This window comes from Delphinus delphis, chromosome 1, assembly GCF_949987515.2.
Source record: "Delphinus delphis chromosome 1, mDelDel1.2, whole genome shotgun sequence".
Lineage (NCBI taxonomy): Eukaryota > Metazoa > Chordata > Mammalia > Artiodactyla > Delphinidae > Delphinus > Delphinus delphis.
Window position 1 is genome coordinate 4,548,242 of NC_082683.1, and position 21,648 is coordinate 4,569,889.

Consider the following 21,648-nt stretch of genomic DNA (forward strand, 5'->3'; position numbering starts at 1 on the left):
GAGCAAAATTCTTTTCCCTGCTAATATACTCTCAAAGATAGTCCAGAAACCATTTAACTTACATACATGGGCCCAAAAGGAAAAATGACGATGAACTCCCACCGGAGTTTATCCCGCTCAATACTGAAACAGAGAAAAGGTGCCGGGCACTTGCTGGGGTTTCCTGTCTTCCCCACTATGGCGCCCAGATTTCACTACCCCCTTTTGATGTTTTCCCCATAATTTCTACTAAACATTTAAATAATTTCCGAGAATAAAATGGTCTATCTATGTACGTAAGAAAATCACACAATTAAATTCACATTCTCAAAAATATTTAATGATACAGAAGTTCACATATTAAGTGAAAAGAGCTGGATAGAAACCACACATACAGTTGGACACCAGTTTTATAAAACAAACACACACGTGCATTTTAGAAAAACACTGGACGAGACAGCATCCCAGCATCCACAGGGAGTCCGTGGTGGGGACTTCAGGATCATTTCCTACATGGTGAACTGGTCACACAATTTTAAAAGCAGTTAGCAGGGTTTATGAGAAACTCCCAGGAGCGGGTGATCGGTGGAAGCCCTGGGACCTTCCTCTCCGGAGCCCTGGGCAGGACCCACAGCAGGAAGAATGCTGTTAAGGGAAACCTGCCCGGGGACCGCCAGGTAAGGTGGTTTCCGGTGCCGACAGTTTCTGCTTTGTCCCAGTGTGACTGTGAGGGATACGATCGTGGTCCTGCCTTCTGGATTTTCAACCCTTAAAGACAGGCCGCATGCTAAGAGTTACTGCTTCGCCTGCTGTAGACACGCCTCTCGCCCTCCTCACGCAGGGGCCCCGAGGGAAGCGCTATCCGCCCATCTTAGAGGACACAGGCTCAGGTTAAATACGCCCTCAGAGCTACACTGCTAGCCAGTGGCCCAGCCAGAAGGTGAACTCAGAGCTCCAACATCAAAGCCTGCTGCCTTAACCACGACATGGCCTCAACCAATTCTAAGGGAAACAACTACCAGACGCTTTAATAATCACCGTCCCACGTCCCTTGGTCCTCTCGCCGTCTGTCGGGCAGAAACCTGAGTGCCCAGAAGGGTGAGGACCCGCCTGTCACAGGGACCCCAGGAGCGGCAGCGGCAGCTTAATTTTCTTAAAATAAGCATGTACTGCTTTAAAAATCACACACAGAAATGACTGAGTTTTTGTTAAGAGCATCTCCAACGCAGAACTCTCACTACCCGTCCTGAGCCATCACAGACAGTGGAAATGCCAGAAAGCCCAAACCATCGCCACTGATAATCCAACACACCAGGTGGCTGCGCCGTTGCCAGTCTGACTGGCACACCTGGAGCTGACCACAGCGCCCTGTCTCCAGCATCTCTGGATGCTGACAGAGGCCTAGGTGGGCTCCTCGGCCAGGCCATCTCCAGCCTCCGTAAGGCCAGCTGACCAATGGCTGACAGCTCCCTCTAGCGGCAACGTTTGTTTTCTTTACCGATGGGGACTGAAGCCCGCAGCCTTAATGGCCAGCAGGAAACAGGCTAAAAGCGAGCCTGGATTTAATGAAAACGCAAATGACGGGCCACCACTTGCTGCTAAAGACCTACAGTATTATTGTAAAGGTACAGGAACTTGGGAAGGAGGCAAAAAGTTGATGGTGGATTGTCTGTTAATAGTCTTTGCAAGGCCAAGAAAGAAAACCATGTACAAGTTAAATTTAGATATAAATAAGAAGCAACTAAGAAGCTAGACATTAGGGTGGGGGGGTGGGATGAACTGGGCGATTGGGATTGACATGTATACACTAATATGTATAAAATGGATAACTAATGAGAACCTGCTGTATAAAAAAATAAATAAATTTTTTTTAAAAAAGAAGCCCTTCCTGCAGGGCCCCCTTTGTTCCTCTGGTAGAAAGAATCACAGTAAATACAAGTCTCCGTATGCAAATTAAATGGTTCCCACCGCAAAAAAAAGGAAGCTAGACATTAAATGGTCTCTAGGGTATCACACCTGATCCTGGATGGTGACAAGGGCTCTACAAGATGAGATGAGAAGCCATGTGAGTACTTAAGACAATGACAGTCAACGGTTTAAATGAACGTAAACATTAAAACCCACACATCATAATAGCTGTCCTTCAACACATTCTGCTAGGAAGCTGGAATTCACACCACCAGTTTGAAAGGCTACCTCAATGTCCTAAACGCAGAAATGGTGACCTGACCTGGCTGTCCGGATTGTTTACCAAAACCACTTCCAACCTGGGAGGTTAAAGAATCCTGACCACCAGGAAGAAGATGGAGTTCCATCGTTGGCCCCAAAGCCCCCTGGGAGAACAGCACCATCACTGACACAGAGTTCAGGTCCAGCCACCGAGCCCAAGAGCATGAGCTGCTCCCCCGGTCCTTCTTCCGAACAGCCTAGTGTCCGGCTCTGCCCACTGTGCGTTTTTAATCTCAGATGTGAAGTCAATTAGGACAAATCTGGTTTTAAAGAGGCCCCAAGACAGGCTTCCTGGATTTGAGAGCGTTTTTTCAGCATCAGATTTTAAAAAGGAAGAAGAAGAAGGGCTCTGGAGTCAAACTTTTATCTCTGAAACATTGATTAACTTTAACAGACCAAACAGAGGCTTAACCCTTGGCCCACACGCATGGACCGGGTTGGAGAGCATCCAACGCGCAGGGATGGGAACGCCCCCCGCCCCGGGGGAAGGACCACAGGGCGCCACCACATTCCGCTACGCCCTCCATCCTGCTGGCCAGACTGCCTTCCTCCTTAGGACGTTTCTGTGGCTCCCATTACTCTATTTTTATCCAGATGCCAACAACCAGGTCCGGCAAAAACTTTATGAGGAATCTACCATGTTCTTTCTGTTTCAATGGCGCACAAACTTTCCCCTGCTGCTTTACTCCCTTAGAAAATAAAACAGAAGACCAGGGCAAACCTCTAGGTCATGTCGACTTAAGAACAGACTTAAATGTACTCTAAACATATCCATGAGTTATGCAGCGTTGTGCTACGTCAGCACACCGTTCCGTTCGTGGCCACAGAACCCCATCGGTCCGCTGGCGCCGGCCTGGAGACAGAGTCAAGCTCTCGGAAGAAAAGGTCCTTCCCTGATTAAGAACAGCAGGATCAGTTTGTTTTTCGATAGAATTTAGGTTTGGGGTGTAATTTCTCTTTACGTGTTTCCTCAACTTCTCTTGCTCCAATTTTCTCTGATGCTCCAGGAAGTTTAAAATTATAATCTGTTGTGATGTAAGGTATTGTCCCTTCGAGCCCACGCTGAAATGGAAACACAGAGAAAATACTTCAAATCCAGCGAAGATGGAAGGAAGACAGTGTTAAAAGTGAGAGTCTGAGGAAGGTCCTCTCACTCCTAAGACACTCGGCTCCGCTCCCCTGGAAGGGCCCACTTACAATTCAACCCCACAAACACATCAAACAGCATGAGAATGGGGGTGGGGACTTCTCTCTCAAACAGGCAGAACGAGCCGGTGGGGAGGGGGACACTGGTGCCTCCCCAGCTGCCTGCAGGTCCTGCCATTTGGTTTGGGGCCACACGGATGCCCTTGGCCAACGTGACCCTCCATGGCCTTCCCACGGGGACCCCTGAAGACTGTCTTCAGGGAGGGCTCATCATGGGGACGCCACCTCTGCTCTTTTCTCCCACACGCACGTCTGCAATGTCGGCTCCACCACGGGGCTCCTGGCCGTGCGTGATGGCGACTCTGGGCCCCAGACCTTTAGGCCACGCTGACACACCACCATGGGGTGTGAGCTCCCCAGACAATAACCTGCTCCCCCGTGACTCTCGCCCCGACTTCAGGCCCCCACTGTGGACACGGCCAGCGAGCTCCAGGGCTGCCCCCGGGGGCCGTACTCACCTGGCTCTTGAGAACACACTGTGGAATGGAAATGGTTCCAACCAGCAGACAGTTCACGTTTCTTAGCTCTTCCGGGGGCACAGGAGTGAGGATGTGGTAAAGCCTCTTCTCCATGTCGATCCCTCTACAAATTCCTTGAAAGCACACAAAACACACAAAAATCACCCTTTCTGGAAGATATCAAACTTCCCCACCACTCAGAATTGTAGAATGGCTTTTAAAATAAGAGTTTCAAGTTCAACTGTGTTTTGCTTTAAAAATACCAAGTGGCATATGTGAATATCTGAAGACTCTTGGTACCCTTCTCCTAGTTCAGCTGTGAGAAACCCAAGTCCTACACTGTCTTAACTAAGGCGCACCTGGGCCAGGGAGAAAGCCACCAGTGGGGAATGCAAAGATGACTCAGCCTCTCCCCACCACCAATCCCTTCTTTACGGTCTGTACTAAAGCATACGAGTTCTGTGGAAATGCTTTCGAGAAGTTCAGTGTTGTATAAATCAAGAACACATATTAACTGAGGGTTCTGCTAATCTTGAGGTGTGTAGGCCCAGCCCCCTTCCAGAAGTATACACTGACAGTTACTGATCTCAGTGAGCCGGGGGACGATCACGTGAGGCAGGTTTGGTGAGGGACGCAGGGACCCAAGGCTGCCAGGCACCATGAGGCTGGGTCCACATGCTGGACCTGTGCGAAGGGACGCACCAGGATGCAGTGTGATCTCGTATGTGCTCAGATCACCCCTAACCGTGGGGAGTCCAGTTACACAGCTTTTCCACTAGTCCAGGGCAAGAAATGAGACGGGCGTGGTGAGAAGAGGTGAGATGGAGGAGTCTGACTTTCTGAAAACGAAACCACCAGGCCTGCGAGTGGGCTGGATGTGGAGAATGAAAGCAAGGGGGTGCCAAGGAGGACCCAGGGGCCTAACCCAAACACCAGAGTACATCTTCAAAGGACTGTTCATGGCCTGGGAACTGGGGATGGTGTGGGCTGGGAGGAGATCTGGGGAGAACATCAGGGAAGGGGTAGAAGGACCTATCAGGACTCAGTTTGGGACCCAAGTCTTAGGTGCCAGCGAGACATCCAAGCGGAGAAGTGCCGCGCTCACACGGGCTTGGAGCTCCGATGCGCCGCTGTGCTGGAGAGGCCCCACGGACGTCAGCCTAAGATGGACTCAGAGCCCCAGCAGTGGGTGGGAGGGCCCACGGAAAACATGTCAGATGAGAAGGAGGCCGTGACCAGGCCCTTAGGAATCTTGGAGGAGAAGCAGAGAAAGGACCGCTTCTTTCCTGCCCTCCAGCCCGCAGAGCCCGCTATACAGAAGACAGAGAAGCTAAGCTCGCTGGCCACGCCAGCCAAGTGACGGCGACAAGGTCAAGTCCAGCCATCGACAGTTAAGAAGCGGGTCAGTTTCAGTAGGTTTACAGACAGTGTCCCTCTCAGACTCACCAAACCCCAAACAATCACAGATGGGCGTCTGGGCAAGCAGGATGGGCCCACTTGCATATCCTCTGACATCATCCAGGATCTTGCAAAGCCCAACCCAGCTGGCGTTCACAGCGTATAATATGTGGGTAGGAGCGACATCAGCGTGGATAATCCGGAGTGCCACGGCATTGAAAGGGACCTGAAAGATACATGCGCATCCCCCTCCATGAATTCTACTTGAAAGACTACTTTTAATTTTTACAAGTCGACTCACCAGCTATCTGACGTTCTATCTGCCAAACCACCTACCAAGAAATATCTAAACAGAATGCGAACACCAAGCAGCATCTGTTCAGTGCTTCACCGCTCTAATACAGAGAACCTAGGAAACTTAAACAAAGCTCCTGTATACCAGCAATACCTGCTAGAAATCTAAACTGAATGCCTGGAACTTTGTCTACAGAGACACAATGAGATGCAAGTTTGGAGACATCCTACATGAGCCGAAGTTGACGGAGGGAGACTATGGAAACCCCTCACTGAGGTCTCCTGATGGGAGAAAGTAAAAATCCATTCAGCGAGAAAAAGCCTCCATTCACTCCCTAATTTAATTATTGCAATAAGAAAAATGGATTGCATTCCCGGAGCATGAGGTAAATAATTACTTTTAACATGTAACTTTCTGGGTAATTTCAAACTTTTAAAGTAGAAAACCTTTTTTTTTTTTAATTTTATTTTTGGCTGCGTTGGGTCTTTGTTGCTGCACATGGGCTTTCTCTAGTTGCAAGGAGTGGGGGCTACTCTTCGTTGCGGTGCGCGGGCTCTAGGCACTTGGGCTTCAGTAGTTGTGGCGCGCGCGGGTTCAGTAGTTGTGGCTCGCGGGCTTAGTTGCTCTGCGGCATGTGGGATCTACCTGGACCAGGGCTCAAACTTGTGTCCCCTGCATTGGCAGGCGGATTCTTAACCACTGTGCCACCAGGGAAGTCCCCCTCACATTTGTTTTTGAAGCCTAAATAATATGTATAACAAAATGCTTTTCTGGGGACTTCCCTGGTGGCGCAGTCATTAAGAATGACTGCCACAACTACTGAAGTCAGTGCACCTAGAGCCTGTGCTCTGCAACAAAAGAAGCCACCACAACGAGAAGCCCACACACGGCAATGAAGAGTAGCCCCCACTCACCGCAAGCAGAGAAAAGCCTGCGCAGCAACGAAGACCTAATACAGCCAAATAAATAAAATTTAAAAAAAATTGTTTAAAAAACAAATGTGAATTTGTAACAAAAGGCAGTTTAAATTACTGGCAGCTAAGTTTCACGTTCAGTTATAGAGCATCGTCAAGTGAGTAAATTGCAGTAAATCAACCAAAACTCCATTAAACCAACTGCCTTAGGTTGTTCAGTGGAGATGACATGGAAGCCTGGAGCCAATCTCTCCATCAGGCTCAGGAATCGCATCCTTGCCCCCCAGGTCACAGCCCCTGCCTGTGCAACCTCAGGCCAGTGTGTCTGCCTGGCTGTGCCCGGTTTTCTACACTGTAAGCGGGGTCTATAACAGCACCTCCCCGGCAGGCTGCCACCCCAGGTAATGTGCTCGGCAGAGCGCGCGGCACAGCGGGTGCTCAGCGCTGCACAGGCCACGCAGCAGAGGTGAGTACCCTGGGCTCTAGAGTCAGGCCGCCTGGGCGCCAGTCCCGGCCCAGACTTTTCCTATGGGCCTTTGGGCAAGCTGACTCAGTGCCCCCGGCCTCAGTTCTGCCGTCTGTAAAGTGCGGATAATAACAGCGCCTCGGTGAGTAAAGGAGTTAACCCAGGCTTAGAAGAGAGCACAGCACAGGGTGAGCACTTAGAAATGCTACCTGTTGCTGTTTCATTCTGTCATCATTTGGAATCCTAACGTTATGGTGGTTTCTTCCCAAATGAACTTCTTCAGAGGTTGGAATCCAAGATGCATATACCCTCGTGCCAGAATCTACGTGCGACGATGTGTGAAACAGCTTAGGAGTGTTCTCCGGGCGCCAGGCCCTGCTGTGAGCACTCGTGAAGCCCGCACAAGCGTTCTGCGAGGTCTGGCACCGCTGTTCCCAGCTGAGAGCCCAAGCTGCACCCAGCCCGTCAGTGCAAGGGCGGAGACGGGCTGCCAGGGCGTAATCCCAGCGCCAGGCCCAGCACAGCAGTGAAGAGCTGGGCTCTGGGGCTGGGCTGCCTGGCTCTGTGGCCAGCTGTGCCACTCACACTGGATCACTCAGCTCCCTCTGTAAAGCGGGGACAGTCACCAAATCTACACCACAGGGCTGCCCTGAGGACTAAATGAGTGAGGCGCTATGAAGTGGTCCAGGTGCTCTTGGCACACAGGCACGGGCGTGTTTAAGTAACCCAAATAAAGACAATTCCAAGAGTTCAGATCACCTGATAGGGTGTCAGACCATGTAAGGGACACAGTGGCTTTGGCACTGGGGGCTGCAGCTGGCCAAGGTAACTCAGCACTGCCAACTCGCGAAGGACTTTGTTATGTGATTCTCTGAAAAGGAAATCACAACGAGGTAAACAGAGATTTAACCTTCCAGGCCCACCTCCCACTAGAGACATCACACAGATTCTACGCACACAGCCCACGTTCCAACCTTAGCATCTGCAGACCCTGCCCTTCCATAACCCCCCTGGAAATCCTTCAAGTCAAAGGCCCTGGCAAGCAGACCTGGAAGCCAATTCTGGATGTTTCCACTGGCAAAGTAACCATTCAGAAAATAACTTGACTCTCCTTCATAAATAGATAGCTGTGACAGAGATCTGAAAAATTTTAGAGGACTATTCCTTTGAAGGAATTGAGGACAGAAGGCCTTGTAAGACTGAAGAAAACTAACTTCTCCAGCCATGACGCTTTGCTTACCTATTTCTTGGAGTTTTTCCAGACACAAACTCCGACTTAACGGACATCAGTTTGAATCCAGTAAACAGAAGTGGATTCTCCTTTTCTTCGTCAGCAAATTCTAAACTGTCTGCAAATTCTGCCAGGTGGAATCCTCTGTTTCTGACTTTGGACGTGCTCTTTGTGTACAAGCCGTCCGTGTTGTCCACGTAGCTTGGGCTGAGGTCTGGCATGTACCTACCCCGGTCGGAGCTGAACTGAACGACGTGGCTGGGCGACAGCAGTCGGATCAGGTCAATAAGAAGCAAGAGACCCTCGTCTACGAGGAAGGAGACCACGGGAGCACAGTTAGCGCACAGAGAGGCGATGCACTCCTGCAAAAAGCTGGACTGCTTCTGAGACAAGGAATTGCCCCCAAACCGGGCTTCGGCACTAATGTCTGGAAACCACGCACTTATCCCCACTGCCCAACCCTCCCGTCCAACCCATGCGCCTCGGCGGGCTTACCTGCCACCCAGCCCATCGTGTTGACGATAAGAGGGGACTCTCTCTTGTAGGAGCTGAACACATACTTTATTATCTCAATATAATTTTCAAAGCTGTTTTTACAAGAAGGCTTCCCATAATAGACCATTTTCTGGGGTGTCCTCTGGTGGGTGAAAGGTGGTCCTAAGACGATAAAGATGAGCGTCATCGATCTGGGAGAACCTAAGAGGCGGCGAGGGTTTTGGTCCAGCCATCGTCACTGACGAAGCTCCTCAGGAAATCCGAGCCCGTCCTACCACTAGGAATAGCTTTCGAAGTCTAAGCTTTCAACTTCATACAAAGACACGCTCACGATTACGTACACAGTTAACCCCAACTAAGTCCTAATACAGCCACTCACTCAACAAACATTTACTGGACACCTACTGAATGCTGGGCATTGTCCTAGAAACTTAGGACATTTCTGTGAACTGAACAAACATCCCTACAGGGCTTACACACTAAGGAAACGACGATTAGTAACAGCAGCAGTCACCTGTTGGACTACAGTACTGTGTCCTACGTATGCTACACACACAGTCTCTAGTTTTCATAAACACCCTGTGAGACAGGAAGCATTACTTTTCCCCATTTTTACAGACAAGGAAATTGAGAAAGAGATTAACCTGACCAAGGTCACACAGCTAGTAGAAATCAGCTGGACTTGAACTCAGGTGGTCCAGCTCCAGAGCTGATACTCCCTAATCACAACAGCAGTCTGTCCATCCCCTCTGGCTGGGGCCAGCGCCCACAGCAGACAGGTGGCCAGGACGACGTCGCAACACAGTTGGCGGGGCAAGGGCCTTGGTCAATGCGGTTGGGGCGAGGCCGCCTGGGAAAGAGCTGGCGAGGCTCCCCTCCAGGTCGGGGCCAGGGGATTCGGGGCAGCCCACAACAGAGAGGGTGGCCTGCGTAGTCGAGGGACTGAGCCAATACAAGGGGACTGAGCAAATATGTAAATATACTGCGAATAATGGCAGCCAGGGTTCTTACCATCAGAGAAGGAACTTACAAATACGGAAGGGGGAAGGCTACCTAGAATGAACCCTGGGCGCTAGATTAGAATCGGAATGATCAGTGCAGGGAACTCCCTGGCGGTCCAGGGGTTAGGACTCCACGCTTCCACTGCAGGGGGCCCAGGTTCGATCCCTGGTCAGGGAACTAAGATCCCGCAAGCCACGTGGTGTGGCCAAAAAAAAAAAAAAAAAAAAAAACATCAGTGCAAACTCATGGCTCTTAATAAACAGACAGATAGAGACAGACACAGAAATCTGTGCACACACACACACATATATACGTACATGACATGCGTGGGTTTAAGCATATGCGCATTCCCTAACTCTGTCCACGGAGAGGATCTAGAAGAAATGACACCCAGAAGAAGATAAAAATAGCACACCTAGTGAGAGTGGAAAACCCTGGCAAACACTATCTTAACCAACTGATCAAAGCTAACATGTCTGGCCACAGGACAAACTGACAGCATGTTGATATGACACGCGGAGAACAGCGTCACTTCTAAATCGAACCACAGGGGAGCCTACAAACGTACCCTTCGAATTGTCAAGGTCATAAAAGATAAGAAAAGCCGGAGGAACTGTTCCAGACTAAAGGGGACTAAAGATTTGTAAGTACACACTGGGCCTACACAGATGATTGGAACAGTGGACAAAATCGAGTAACCACACTGTAGCAAATGTTACTACCCTGATTCTGGTGGTTGTACTATGATTACACAGCAGTGTCCTTGTTTTTAGAAATACCCACTGAAATACTAAGGGATAAAAAAGGAAAAAAAATTAAATGAAGTAGAGAAAATGTAAAAGAGGAACAACGAAAACAGCTAAAGAGCTAAGTCGAAACAATTTTTCTTTTTTGGCTGCGCTGTGTGGCTTGCAGGATCTCAGTTCCCAGACCAGGGACTGAACCCAGGCCATGGCAGTGAAAGCCTGGAATCCTAAACATTAGGTCACTAGGGGCCTCCCCTAAACATTTTTTTTTTTTTAACATTTTTATTGGAGCATAATTGCTTTATAATGGTGTGTTAGTTTCTGCTTTATAACAAAGTGAATCAGCTATACATATACAGATATCCCCATATCTCCTCCCTCTTGCGTCTCCCTCCCACCCTCCCTATCCCAACCTAAACACGTATTTTTTACAAAGCTGTTAAAATAAAGTAAATGTATTTAAAAATTCTTACTGACTAAAAGCGTGTTAAATCGCTAATATATCTAGCAACCTAATGTGATACCGTCTGCTTCCTTTAAAAATCAACTTAACAAAAGTCACACAATTACCTGAACAGGAACAGAAAAAGCATTTGACAAAATCCAACATCCTTCCATGATAAAAAACATTTCACAGACTAGGAATAGAAGACAACTTCTTCAACCTGACAGAGGTAAAGTGAAAAAGCCACAGCTAACATTTTGCTTAATGGTAAAAGACTGTACGCATTACCTCCAAGATCAGGAACAAGAAAATGATGTTTACTTTCTATTCAACACTGTATTAAAGGTTCTAGCCAGAGGTACCAGACAAGAAAAAGAAATAAAAGGCATCCAACTTGGAAATGAAGAGATAAAACTATCTCTATTCACAGATGACATGACCTTATATATAGAAAATCCCAAAGAATTCACAAGAATGCTACTAGAGGTAATAAAGGAATTCAGTAAAGTTACAGGGCATAAGATCAAAACACAGAAGTCAGTTATGCTTCTATACACCAGCAATTAGCAATATGAAAAGGAAATTAGAATAGCAATTCCACTTACAATAACTAAAAGAATTAAATCCTTAGGAATAAATCTAACCAAGGAGGTAAAATACTGCTTAAAGAAATTAAAAAGGGAGTTTCCCTGGTGGTGCAGTGGTTAAGAATCTGCCTGTCAATGCAGGGGACACGGGTTCGAGCCCTGGTCCGGGAAGATCCCACACGCCGCGGAGCAACTAAGCCCGTGCGCCACAACTACTGAGCCTGCGCTCTAGAGCCCGCAAGCCCCAACTACTGAAGCCTGTGTGCCACAACTACTGAAGCCCGCATGCCTAGAGCCTGTGCTCTGCAACAAGAGAAGCCACCGCAATGAGAAGCCCGCGCACCGCAACAAAGAGTAGCCCCCGCTCTCAGCAACTAGAGAAAAACGGCATGCAAGCAAAGACACAATGCAGCCAAAAAAAAAATTAAATTAAATTAAATGAATGAATAAATAAATTTATTTTTAAAAAAAAGGGACTTCCCTAGTGGTCCAGTGGGTAAGACTCTGTGCTCCCAATGCAGGGGGTCCGGGTTCAATCCCTGGTCGGGGAACTAGATCTCGCATGCCACAACTAAAAGTCTGCATGCCGCAACTAAAGATACCCTATGCTTCAAGGAAGATCCCGTGTGCCGCAACTAAGACCTATGACCTGGCGCAGCCAAAATAAATAAACAAATATGAAAAAAAAAAGAAAAGAAATTAAAGAAGACCTAAAAAATTACAGACTGAAAACAATCCCTATCAAAATTCTAATAGCCTTTTCCCCAGAAATGGAAAAGCCTATTCTCAAATTCATATGGAATTGCAAAGGGTCCCAAAAGGCCAAACAATCTTGAAAAAGAATAAAGTTGGAGCACTCCCATTTCCCAACTTTTCACCTACTACAAAGGTACAGTAATTAAAAGTGTGGTGCTGGCCTAAGGGCAGACATAAACCAAAGGAATAGAATAAAGAGTCCAGAATGATTTTCAACATGGGTGCCAAGATCACTCAGTGGGGGAAGGACAACAAACGGATATTGGAAAACTGGACATGCACGTGCAAAAGAACAAAGTTGGACCCTCCCTTGTATCATACACAAAAATTAACTCAAAATGGATCAAAGACCTAAGTGTTAGAGCAAAAACTGACAAAATTCCTAGAAGTAAGGAATTAACATCCAGAATATATAAAGAACTCCTAAATTCAACAAAAACAAAGAACCCAATTCAAAAATGGGCAAAGGGGGACTTCCCTGGTGGCGCAGTGGTTAAGAATCCACCTGCCAATGCAGAGGACACAGGTTTGAGCCCTGGTCCGGGAAGATCTCACATGCCACAGAGCAACTAAGCCCATGCGCCACAGCTACTGAGCCCCCGTGCCACAACTACCGAAGTCCGCGCACCTAGAGCCCGCACTCCGCAACAAGAGAAGCCACTGCAATGAGACGCCCGTGCACTGCCCACCCTCGCCGCAACTAGAGAAAGCCCACGTGCAGCAACGAAGACACAACGCAGCCAAAAATAAACAAATTAATTAATTAATTAAAAAGATGGGCAAAGGACTAAACTAGACATTTCTCCAAAGCAGATGTACAAATGGCCAATAAGCACATGAAAAGATGCTCAACTCCATTAGTCATTAGGGAAATGCAAATCAAGACCAAAAAGAGATATCACTTCGCATCCACAAGAAAGGTCATAATTAAAATAACAAAAATTGGGACTTCCCTGGTGGTCCAGTAGTTAAGAATCCGCCTTCCAATGCAGGGGACACGGGTTCCATCCCTGGCTGGAGAACTAAGATCCCACATGCCCTGGGGCAACTAAGCCCGCGCGCTCCACAGCCTGCACACCACAACTACTTTGTTCAAGATCACAATAGGCAGAAAATGAAAACAATCCAAGTGTCCATCAACAGTTAAAAGGATAAACAAAATGTGACATAATGGAATAATTTTCAGCCATAAAGAGGAATTACTTTTGACATATGCTACAATACGAACAGACCTTAAAACCTTTATGCTTAGTGAAAAAAGCCTGACACAGAAGGACAAATATTGCATGATTCCACTTATATGAGGTGCCTAAATTAGGCAAATTCATAGGAACCGAAAGTAGGCTGGCAGTACCTAAGGGCTGTGGGGGACTGGGGTGGGGAATGGGCTACTGTTTAACAGGTATAGCATTTCAGTTTGGGACAGTGAAAAAGTTTTGGAGGTAGATAGCGGTGGTGGTTACACAACACTAGGAATGTATTTAATGCCACCGAACTGTACACATGAATAGTTAAAATGATAAATCTCATATTATGTATATTTTTGTATTAAAAAAAAGCAGTGTGGGAGTTCCCTGGTGGCCTAGTGGTTAGGATTCCAGGCTTTCACTGCCGTGGCCAGAGTTCAATCCCTGGTTGGGGAACTGAGACCTTGCAAAGCCTCAAGGCAAAGCCAAAAAAAAAAAAGGCAATGTGGGACTCTGATTTGGATTCTGAAATATAAAAAGGATATTAGTAGGATAACTGATGAATTCTGAAAAAAGACCTATAGATTAGTTAATAGTATTATATCAATAGTTAACAGTATTAAATCAATGTCAATTTTTTTTCTTTTTTTTTGTGGTACGTGGGCCTCTCACCGCTGCAGCCTCTCCCATTGCGGAGCACAGGCTCCAGACACGCAGGCTCAGCGGTCATGGCTCACGGGCCCAGCTGCTCCGCGGCATGTGGGATCCTCCCAGACCGGGGCACGAACCCGTGTCCCCTGCATCGGCAGGCGGACTCTCAACCACTGCGCCACCAGGGAAGCCCCAATGTCAATTTCTTGATTTAGATCATTGTATAGGGTTATATAAGATGTTAATATTACTGAAAACTGTTTCCAATTTACATAAAATAAAATGGATGGGAATTCCACTTACTAAAATGGAACCCTAGAAAGGTCTTATTGGGTTTTTGTTTTTGTTTTTTTGAGGCTAGAGGAATAGTTATGGGAAGACCATGAGTTTGGGAGTGGGGGAGAATGTTCTTTTTTTATATTTTATACTTTTGTATGCTTTGAAATTTTTTTTTTAAACAATACTTTTTTTTATTATTTATTTTATTTATCTATCCTTGGCTGCTTGGCCATGTTGGGTCTTCATTGCTATGTGCGGGCTTTCTCCAGTTGCCGCGAGCGGGGGCTACTCTTCGTTGCGGTGCACGGACTTCTCATTGCGGTGGCTTCTCTTGTTGCGGAGCACAGGCTCTAGGTGCGCGGGCTTCAACAGTTGTGGCTCGTGGGCTCTAGAGCGCAGGCTCAGTAGTTGTGGCGCACAGGCTCCATGGTATGTGGGATCTTCCCGGACCAGGGCTCGAACCCGTGTCCCCTGCATTGGCAGGCGGATTCTTATCCACTGCGCCACCAGGGAAGCCCTCTTTGAACTTTCTGTATCATTACTTTCGCACTGTATAAAACCAAGACATTTAAAAAGTATATAATACATACCTAGAACCGGTTCTGTAACATTAAGTAGAGAAATGCAACCTGGTGGAGTAAATTCTGTCTGTCCCAGATCACATTCCAAATAGTCAATGCAGGATATACTGAAAATTTAAAAGAAAGAAAGAAAATCTTAACAAGTTTCACTGTGCCCAAAGGGTAAATCAGATTGTAAAGATTCTAAGTGAGGCACAGGCATAATCCACCCCATGCAGCCTCATAGGCAGGACGCTCCGAAGACGACAACCAACACAGCAGAAGGACGGTAAAGAGAAAATGGGACGCAGGCAAGGCCACAGTGTCCACTCAACAGGTGGATAAAATTTTGCCTTTCTTAACATTTTATTTTTAAAATACAACAGAATTTATCCCTACCCTGACTCTCTGGATTTGGACAAATACATTTTCAGAGAGCAAGTGACAACTCCCACGAGCTCACCGACAGGGAAGGTGGGTATACCTGAGAGCGCCATCACTTCACCCCAAAACCTGGTATAACCAGACGGCCTCACTCAGCTGAGTGGCTTTGCAGGGTTGTATATAATCTCTACTTAGGAGTCAGGATGCATTCCCATCTAGTTTCTCAAATCAAAAATCCTACTTCCTGCCAAAAATCTAGCAATATGTCAAAAATACGCTTACCTATTTAACAACTGGTTAATCAGGTATCTAATAAATGTTGACTTTCCAATGTCCTGAGAGCCACAAACCAGAATGACAGGGCAGCCGTCTGCTTCTTCTGGAGGTGAAACAAACATTGACCCCTAAAATTAGCCATCTTCTTTAGGACGCTAATCATCAACAGTAACCCCCTGAGGCTTTGGTGGATAAACGCTAGACTGTATCGGTACCTATTACTCACCACAAGAAATGCTGACTAACTCTTCCATGACTGAAAAGGCACTCTCGGTTAAACGAAGGCCGTTTTTTTTTCTCTCTCTTCTAATGCCGACAGATTTCAAGGCGAAATACTCAGAGTTAATCTGGAAAGTTGGAATCTGAAAGTAACAATGTAAACTTTAAGAAAAGATGAAAACAAGCACACTTCTTTTTCTCCAGTTCTAAATTAATAAGACTTATGTAGTTGTGAGCTACAAAAGATAAATTTGATCCCTCCCTTTCTCTCACCCCCCAAATCCAACCCTCCGGTAAGTCTTGTTGACTCCCAAAGCTGTCCATGTCTCTATTTTCATAGCTTACGCTTACTACCAAGCTGCCACCACCTCTGCAGGAGACTCCAGAGAAAAAGAAAATGCATGAAAATTTAAAAGTGATGGCCACAAGGGGCTTCCCTGGTGGCGCAGTGGTTGAGAGTCCGCCTGCCGATGCAGGGGACGCGGGTTCCTGCCCCGGTCTGGGAGGATCCCACATGCCGCGGAGCGGCTGGGCCCGTGAGCCATGGCCGCTGAGCCTGCGCGTCCGGAGCCTGTGCTCCGCGGCGGGAGAGGCCACAACAGTGAGAGGCCCGCGTACCGCAAAAAAAAAAAAAAGTGATGGCCACAAGAAAAATTCAACCGAAGATGCCAGCTGTAGAACAGGTTAGTGATTTGGAATAAAGTCAAGACAGTCTCCAAAAACATCAAGCAAAAAGACAAAGAGTTGAAAGGAGGGACTCCCCTGGTGGTCCAGCAGTAAAGAATCTGCTCTCCAATGCAGGTGATGGGCGTTCGAGCCCTGGTCGGGGAACTGAGAGCCCACATGCTGTGGGACAACTAAGCCAGCACGCCACAACTACTGAGCTCACGCGCCTCAACTAGAGCCCGCGTGCTGCAAACTACAGAGCCCATGCACTCTGGAGCCTGCGTGCCACAACTAGAGAGCGAGAGGAAAAGAAAAACCCACCGCCACTAGATAGAAGCCCGCGCACCGCAACGAACCACCCACGTGCCGCAACTAAGACCCGACGCAGCAAAAAACAAATAAATAATAAATAAATCTTTAAAAAAAGAGAGTTGAAAGGATGTGGAAGGTGGAGACATGAAGTCCGATGGCATTCTAGCAGAAGTAGCAGGAAACCACAGGAAAGCCACCGGAGGAATGAGAGCAGGGCCCTGGCAGAAGCAAGTGGGTCTCAGATGGAATAAGGGAGGACCCAGGAAGAGACCCCACCCATGATCACATCCGCATGCAATTCATCAACCCTGAGGAGAAGGACCTCATAAAAGGAGCAAGGGGCTTCCCTGGCGGCGCAGTGGTTGAGAGTCCACCTGCCGATGCAGGGGACACAGACGGGTTCGTGCCCCGGTCCGGGAGGATCCCACATGCCGCGGAGCGGCTAGCCCCGTGAGCCATGGCCGCCGAGCCTGCGCGTCTGGAGCCTGTGCTAGGCAACGGGAGAGGCCACAACAGTGAGAGGCCTGCGTGCCGCAAAACAAAAAGGAGCAAGAATCAGCCTGGGGTGAGGATTCCTAGCAGGTATTCTGGATTCTAGAAAACAGTGGAGCAAGTCCTTCAAGGTTTCTAGGAAAACTTCTGTGAACCTGTAATTCTACACTCCACTCAACTATCAATCACTGAGGGAAGAACAAGTACATCTTATAAAATGAGATAAGCGAAAGTTTACTATTTGCCTTATATGAAAATATAATTCCAGAATGTGTTAACGCGTAAGTGTGGAAAGGAAAGTTATCCAACAAAGATCATAAGGAGGATAAACAGTGCTGGTTGGGAAAGTCGCAGGGACAAAACAAAAGCTGAAAATAAATGAAAAAAGAATGAGTTTGATCGTGGCATCTGAAACATTCACGTGGTAACAAGGGATTTCCATTCCCTTCTCAATGGCTCCGACCAAGCTGTTGGATTCTGTACTAGATTAAATTTACATGACACAAGAGCCCATTCATTGTCCTGCCCTTGTTTCATATCTTCCAGCCTCCAACCCCCTCCTACTCCCTAGGTGATAACCTTGAACCATTTCACAGCGTAAGGGGAAGCAATCAGAAGAGACCTTCCCCTTGCCTCTGGCTCTGTCCCAGGCACTGCCTTCGGCCACTCTGAAGGAACTGCCTCTGCTCCTAAGGCCAACCCTCCACACAGACACCAGAACCCGTCCCTCGCGGTCCAATCCCCCACCTCGCTCCAGCCATCCTCTCCCTCATGCACCAGCGCGCTCTCCTGGGGATCTTTCCCACCTGCCGTGTTCAATCACGAGGTTGTTTTCCATCCACCTGCACAAAAACCAGAACTCTCTAGTTCGTGTTCACTCCTCCCACCACTGTTCCATTTCTTTCTTCCCTTTAACAGCTAAACTCTCTAAAAGCAAAATCCCTTACTACTAAACCCTTGAGTTCCGCTCTTCCCCAGGTCTTGACCCCATTCCAGTCAGGCCAGCCCCCTCAGCAATGCAGTGAAACCACTCTTGTCCAGATGGTGATTCTGCACCCAAGTTCCCTTCTCAGGCCTCATCTCACCATCAGCTGCAGCAGGGCCTCCGGTCCTCCAGCGGCTCCCCGACCACGCCCACCTGCTGTGCTCAGTCTTTGTTGCTCTGGGCTCAGACCCTGAACCTTCTCGTTTTTACCTGTATCAACTCCTTGGCGTTACTATCCTGTCTCATGGGCTCCAGAACCCTCTTCTGCTGAAAGCTCCCAAATTTACATTCCCAACCTCCTCTCTGAACTTGACTCTCACACTGAACCTCCCACTTGACATCTCCAGCTGAATGTCTAAGAGGCATCTTTAAGCTGCAGATTTAAGTCTCCTCCCACAGCGCCCCGTCTCCGTGCACCCAAGCACTCACACCTCACACCCAGTCTGTCTGATTTCCTATAGAGTTGACTCGGTCTACTGGCTCGTGGGAGATAATTATAGTGACCGACCCGACTTCAGGAAATTAATACTAAGGGCAGCAAAAATTTGGAGGTGAAGAGAGAGATGGGATAAAGTGTAAGTACACTGAAATTACTCATTCTCATTCAGAGTTTAGAGAAAATTCATACTGTCTCAAGTTAGTAAATCAAAATATAAAGATAACCAGTTAAAAAAATATAAAGATAACCACTGAAGAAATATCAAAAGGCATTTAACCAACTATAGTAGAAAACGATGACTTTCTCTGGGGAATGAAGCTAAGGGGGGTAGGAGAGACAATTTTCACGATATAGCCTTCTATACTGACTACTTTTACTTTACACACATGTCACATTCTGTACGACTTACAGCACAATGTGACAGACAGACTGATCTTCCAAAGGGGCATCCTACATAGTCATCTGACTGTTTTGGTGAAAGTAATTAGCAAAACTCTGAATGAAAACTGGTTCTACCTCTTGTACGAAAACGTAAGATAAACCTGGATGGCTGATTATGAAGTTCACAGTGGAGGTTTTCAGACGTTCCAGCAACAGAATGGAACACAGAGGAGAAAAATTCTTCATCAAACAGTATCTGTCATCTGTAAAGAGAGATATAAACTACCTTAGAAATAGCACGCCATTAAACTCTATGCCCTTTAGGACCTCCCTCTCCTCTGCTAAATTCCAAACTTTTGGAGACTAGGAATTATGTTTGAGAGACTTTTCCAGGAGGCCATATTGCATGATAGGAGCACACCTGGGTGGAGAAGTCAATCCAGGTTTGCTACCTAAATGCTGTGTGGCCTTGGGCAACTTTTCTCATCTGTAAAATCGTGAAAACAATAGCTTCACTCTCAAGACCCTGGTGAGAGTTTAAATAGATACAGTAAAGAGTACAAGTTCTAGGCCATAGTAAGCATCTGAAAATTATTTGCCTTGGGGTTTCCCCGGCCGTCCAGGGGTTTAGACTCTGCGCTTCCAATGCAGGGGGCACGGGTTCAATCCCTGGTCGGGGAACTAAGATCCCACATGCCGGGCAGCGCAGCCAAAAAAAATTATTCACCTTATTATGATACATCCTTAGTAAATCACGCAGTTTTTTTCATTACCTTGGTTCAGATAAGATCTGAGCAAACTTCGGGCTTCCCTTTTCATCTCCTTCTTGCTTTTCTCATGCACTGAGTAATGAACTGCATTGATAGTCAGGCGACAGTGGGTATAGGTAGAGAAGACGTTTTGGGCAGGTTGGCCTTGGCTGATGGTAAAACCAAACACCTGCACCTGGCCATAGAGGCAGGTCACACGACAGATCCCGCTAAAAGTAAAGCCCTAGAGAGAAAGAAAAAATAAAGGAAGAAATAAGGTTACAGATTCTGTTACCAATGACAGAAAACTTCTAAGATCTTAACTGGCTACTCAGACATCAAAAGGAGACTGATTTCCAAGTAACAGAATACCTTGTAGGTGACTATCTAGTATTTTAAACTAATAGATTAAAATATTAATTTTTTTAACCTAAGATCATATCCTATGGCAGCTACAGGGACAGAGAGTCTGGTGAACACTGACCCGGGGGGGCCCCCTGAACTCAGCTCTGCTGTACTCCTGGCTCCCTGTTCTTACAAATGTCCAGCGCCTGCCGAGTCTCTCCCGTTCTGGGGTTTTCATCTCCCTCCTGTATTGCGGGGGACCTCCCAGACCAACGTTCAGGTGAACGTCAGGGGCCCTGCAATCAGGCTGCCAGGGTTTGACTGCTGGCTCTACCTACCTCTGCTGTATAGCTTTCTGGCAAGTTACCTAAGCTATATTCTTTCTTTCTGTAAACATTCCTAGCGGTAATGACTCCGTAGAGCATGCATGGGTACTAAATGGGTTCACATGCCCCAAATACTTAGAACACTTAGAGCCTGACATTTCTAAGCACTCGGTAAATGCTACCTATTATTATCATTACTATTAAAGTCCCTCCAGCCCCGAAGACTTAGAATTCCCTCGGGAGGGTCCTTGTTACGCTCTGCCCAGCACCACCGCCCGAGGAATGCGTCCAAAGAACCCGCAGGGGGACACGGGCCTCTCCCAGCCTGCAGCTCCCGGGGCTGCGTCCCTACCCTCCCCGCTCCGCCCTGCCGGCTCCCCGGGCGCGACCTACCTGCCCCAGCGGCAGCAGCAACACGGCGCGGCCCGAGCCGGCCGACCGCACAGGCGGGATGGGGAGGATCGCGGAACAACTCGGGGCCGGATCCTCGGGCGGGCGGGGGCTGGGGGCCGCGGTCTTGTGCCTCCGGGGCGCCGCCGCACGCGACACCAGACAGCCGCCCTCCCGCCAGTCCACGCCGGCCGCCTGGGCCTGCAGCAGTCGCCGCCGAAAGCGCCTTCGGCTGCGCCAGCGCAGCCTCCCGAGCCGGCGGCGGGGCCGGTAGCTGAGGATGAGGTGCTGCCGGGCCTTGCGGGCCCGCAGCCACGTGGAGCGAGAAGGACCCCTCTTAAACAGCAGCAGCGAGTCGGCCATGCTGCCCACCGGCGCCTGCTCCTCGACAATCTCGCGAGATCCCGTCGCTCCGCCCCCGCGGCCCGTCCAGCGACCTGGGAGTCGCTGGCGTCCTCTGCCGGCGGCCTCGGCAGCGCCCCCGGGCCTCACCCGGCCCCTTGGAGGCTCTGGCCCTCTCGCGGTGCGGGGCGGGGGGGCGCGGATCTGGGGGCCGCCTGGGGCGACACCCAGGCCGGGTGTCCCAACGAAGGCTCCATTTACATTATGCAAAAGCCCCACCCCGGCTGCCTGGAGAGGGAAAGTCAGATACCCTGAGTCCAAGGCCACCTCTCCGGAAATCCACCTAGGATTTTTTTTTCCTGCAGAGAAAGCACCAGGATTGACGTTTTAAACAAAACCAGTCTATTTGCATGCATTTGTCTTTGAGCTGAAGGGAGCAACCCTGTTTATAACAAGGC

The 21,648-nt window shown here is 48.3% G+C and overlaps 1 protein-coding gene across 1 annotated transcript; it reads right to left on the reverse strand.

Moving 5' to 3' along the window:
• Positions 1–303: 303 nt before the first annotated feature.
• Positions 304–21,221, reverse strand: NOL9 (nucleolar protein 9). The gene is made up of 12 exons (XM_060013430.1): positions 20,852–21,221; positions 19,812–20,031; positions 19,174–19,301; positions 15,771–15,906; positions 15,551–15,647; positions 14,915–15,012; positions 8,672–8,833; positions 8,186–8,483; positions 7,705–7,816; positions 5,319–5,496; positions 3,873–4,006; positions 304–3,270 (listed from the first exon to the last, which is right to left on the reverse strand). The coding sequence occupies exons 1-12, from the start codon at positions 21,209–21,211 to the stop codon at positions 3,121–3,123; spliced, it is 2,073 nt and encodes a 690-aa protein (XP_059869413.1). The 5' UTR covers positions 21,212–21,221; the 3' UTR covers positions 304–3,120.
• Positions 21,222–21,648: the final 427 nt, after the last annotated feature.

What these genes read in the sequence shown, in the direction of transcription:
- NOL9 (XM_060013430.1), bottom strand. Translation starts at nt 21,211, where the DNA reads ATGGCCGACTCGCTGCTGCTGTTTAAGAGGGGTCCTTCTCGCTCCACG. An exon ending in CTTACGTTTTCGTACAAGAG is followed by an intron (nt 15,907 to 19,173) that starts GTAGAACCAGTT and finishes TGTTACTTTCAG; the next exon opens with ATTCCAACTTTCCAGATTAA. An exon ending in ATTAACCAGTTGTTAAATAG is followed by an intron (nt 15,013 to 15,550) that starts GTAAGCGTATTT and finishes TTAAATTTTCAG; the next exon opens with TATATCCTGCATTGACTATT.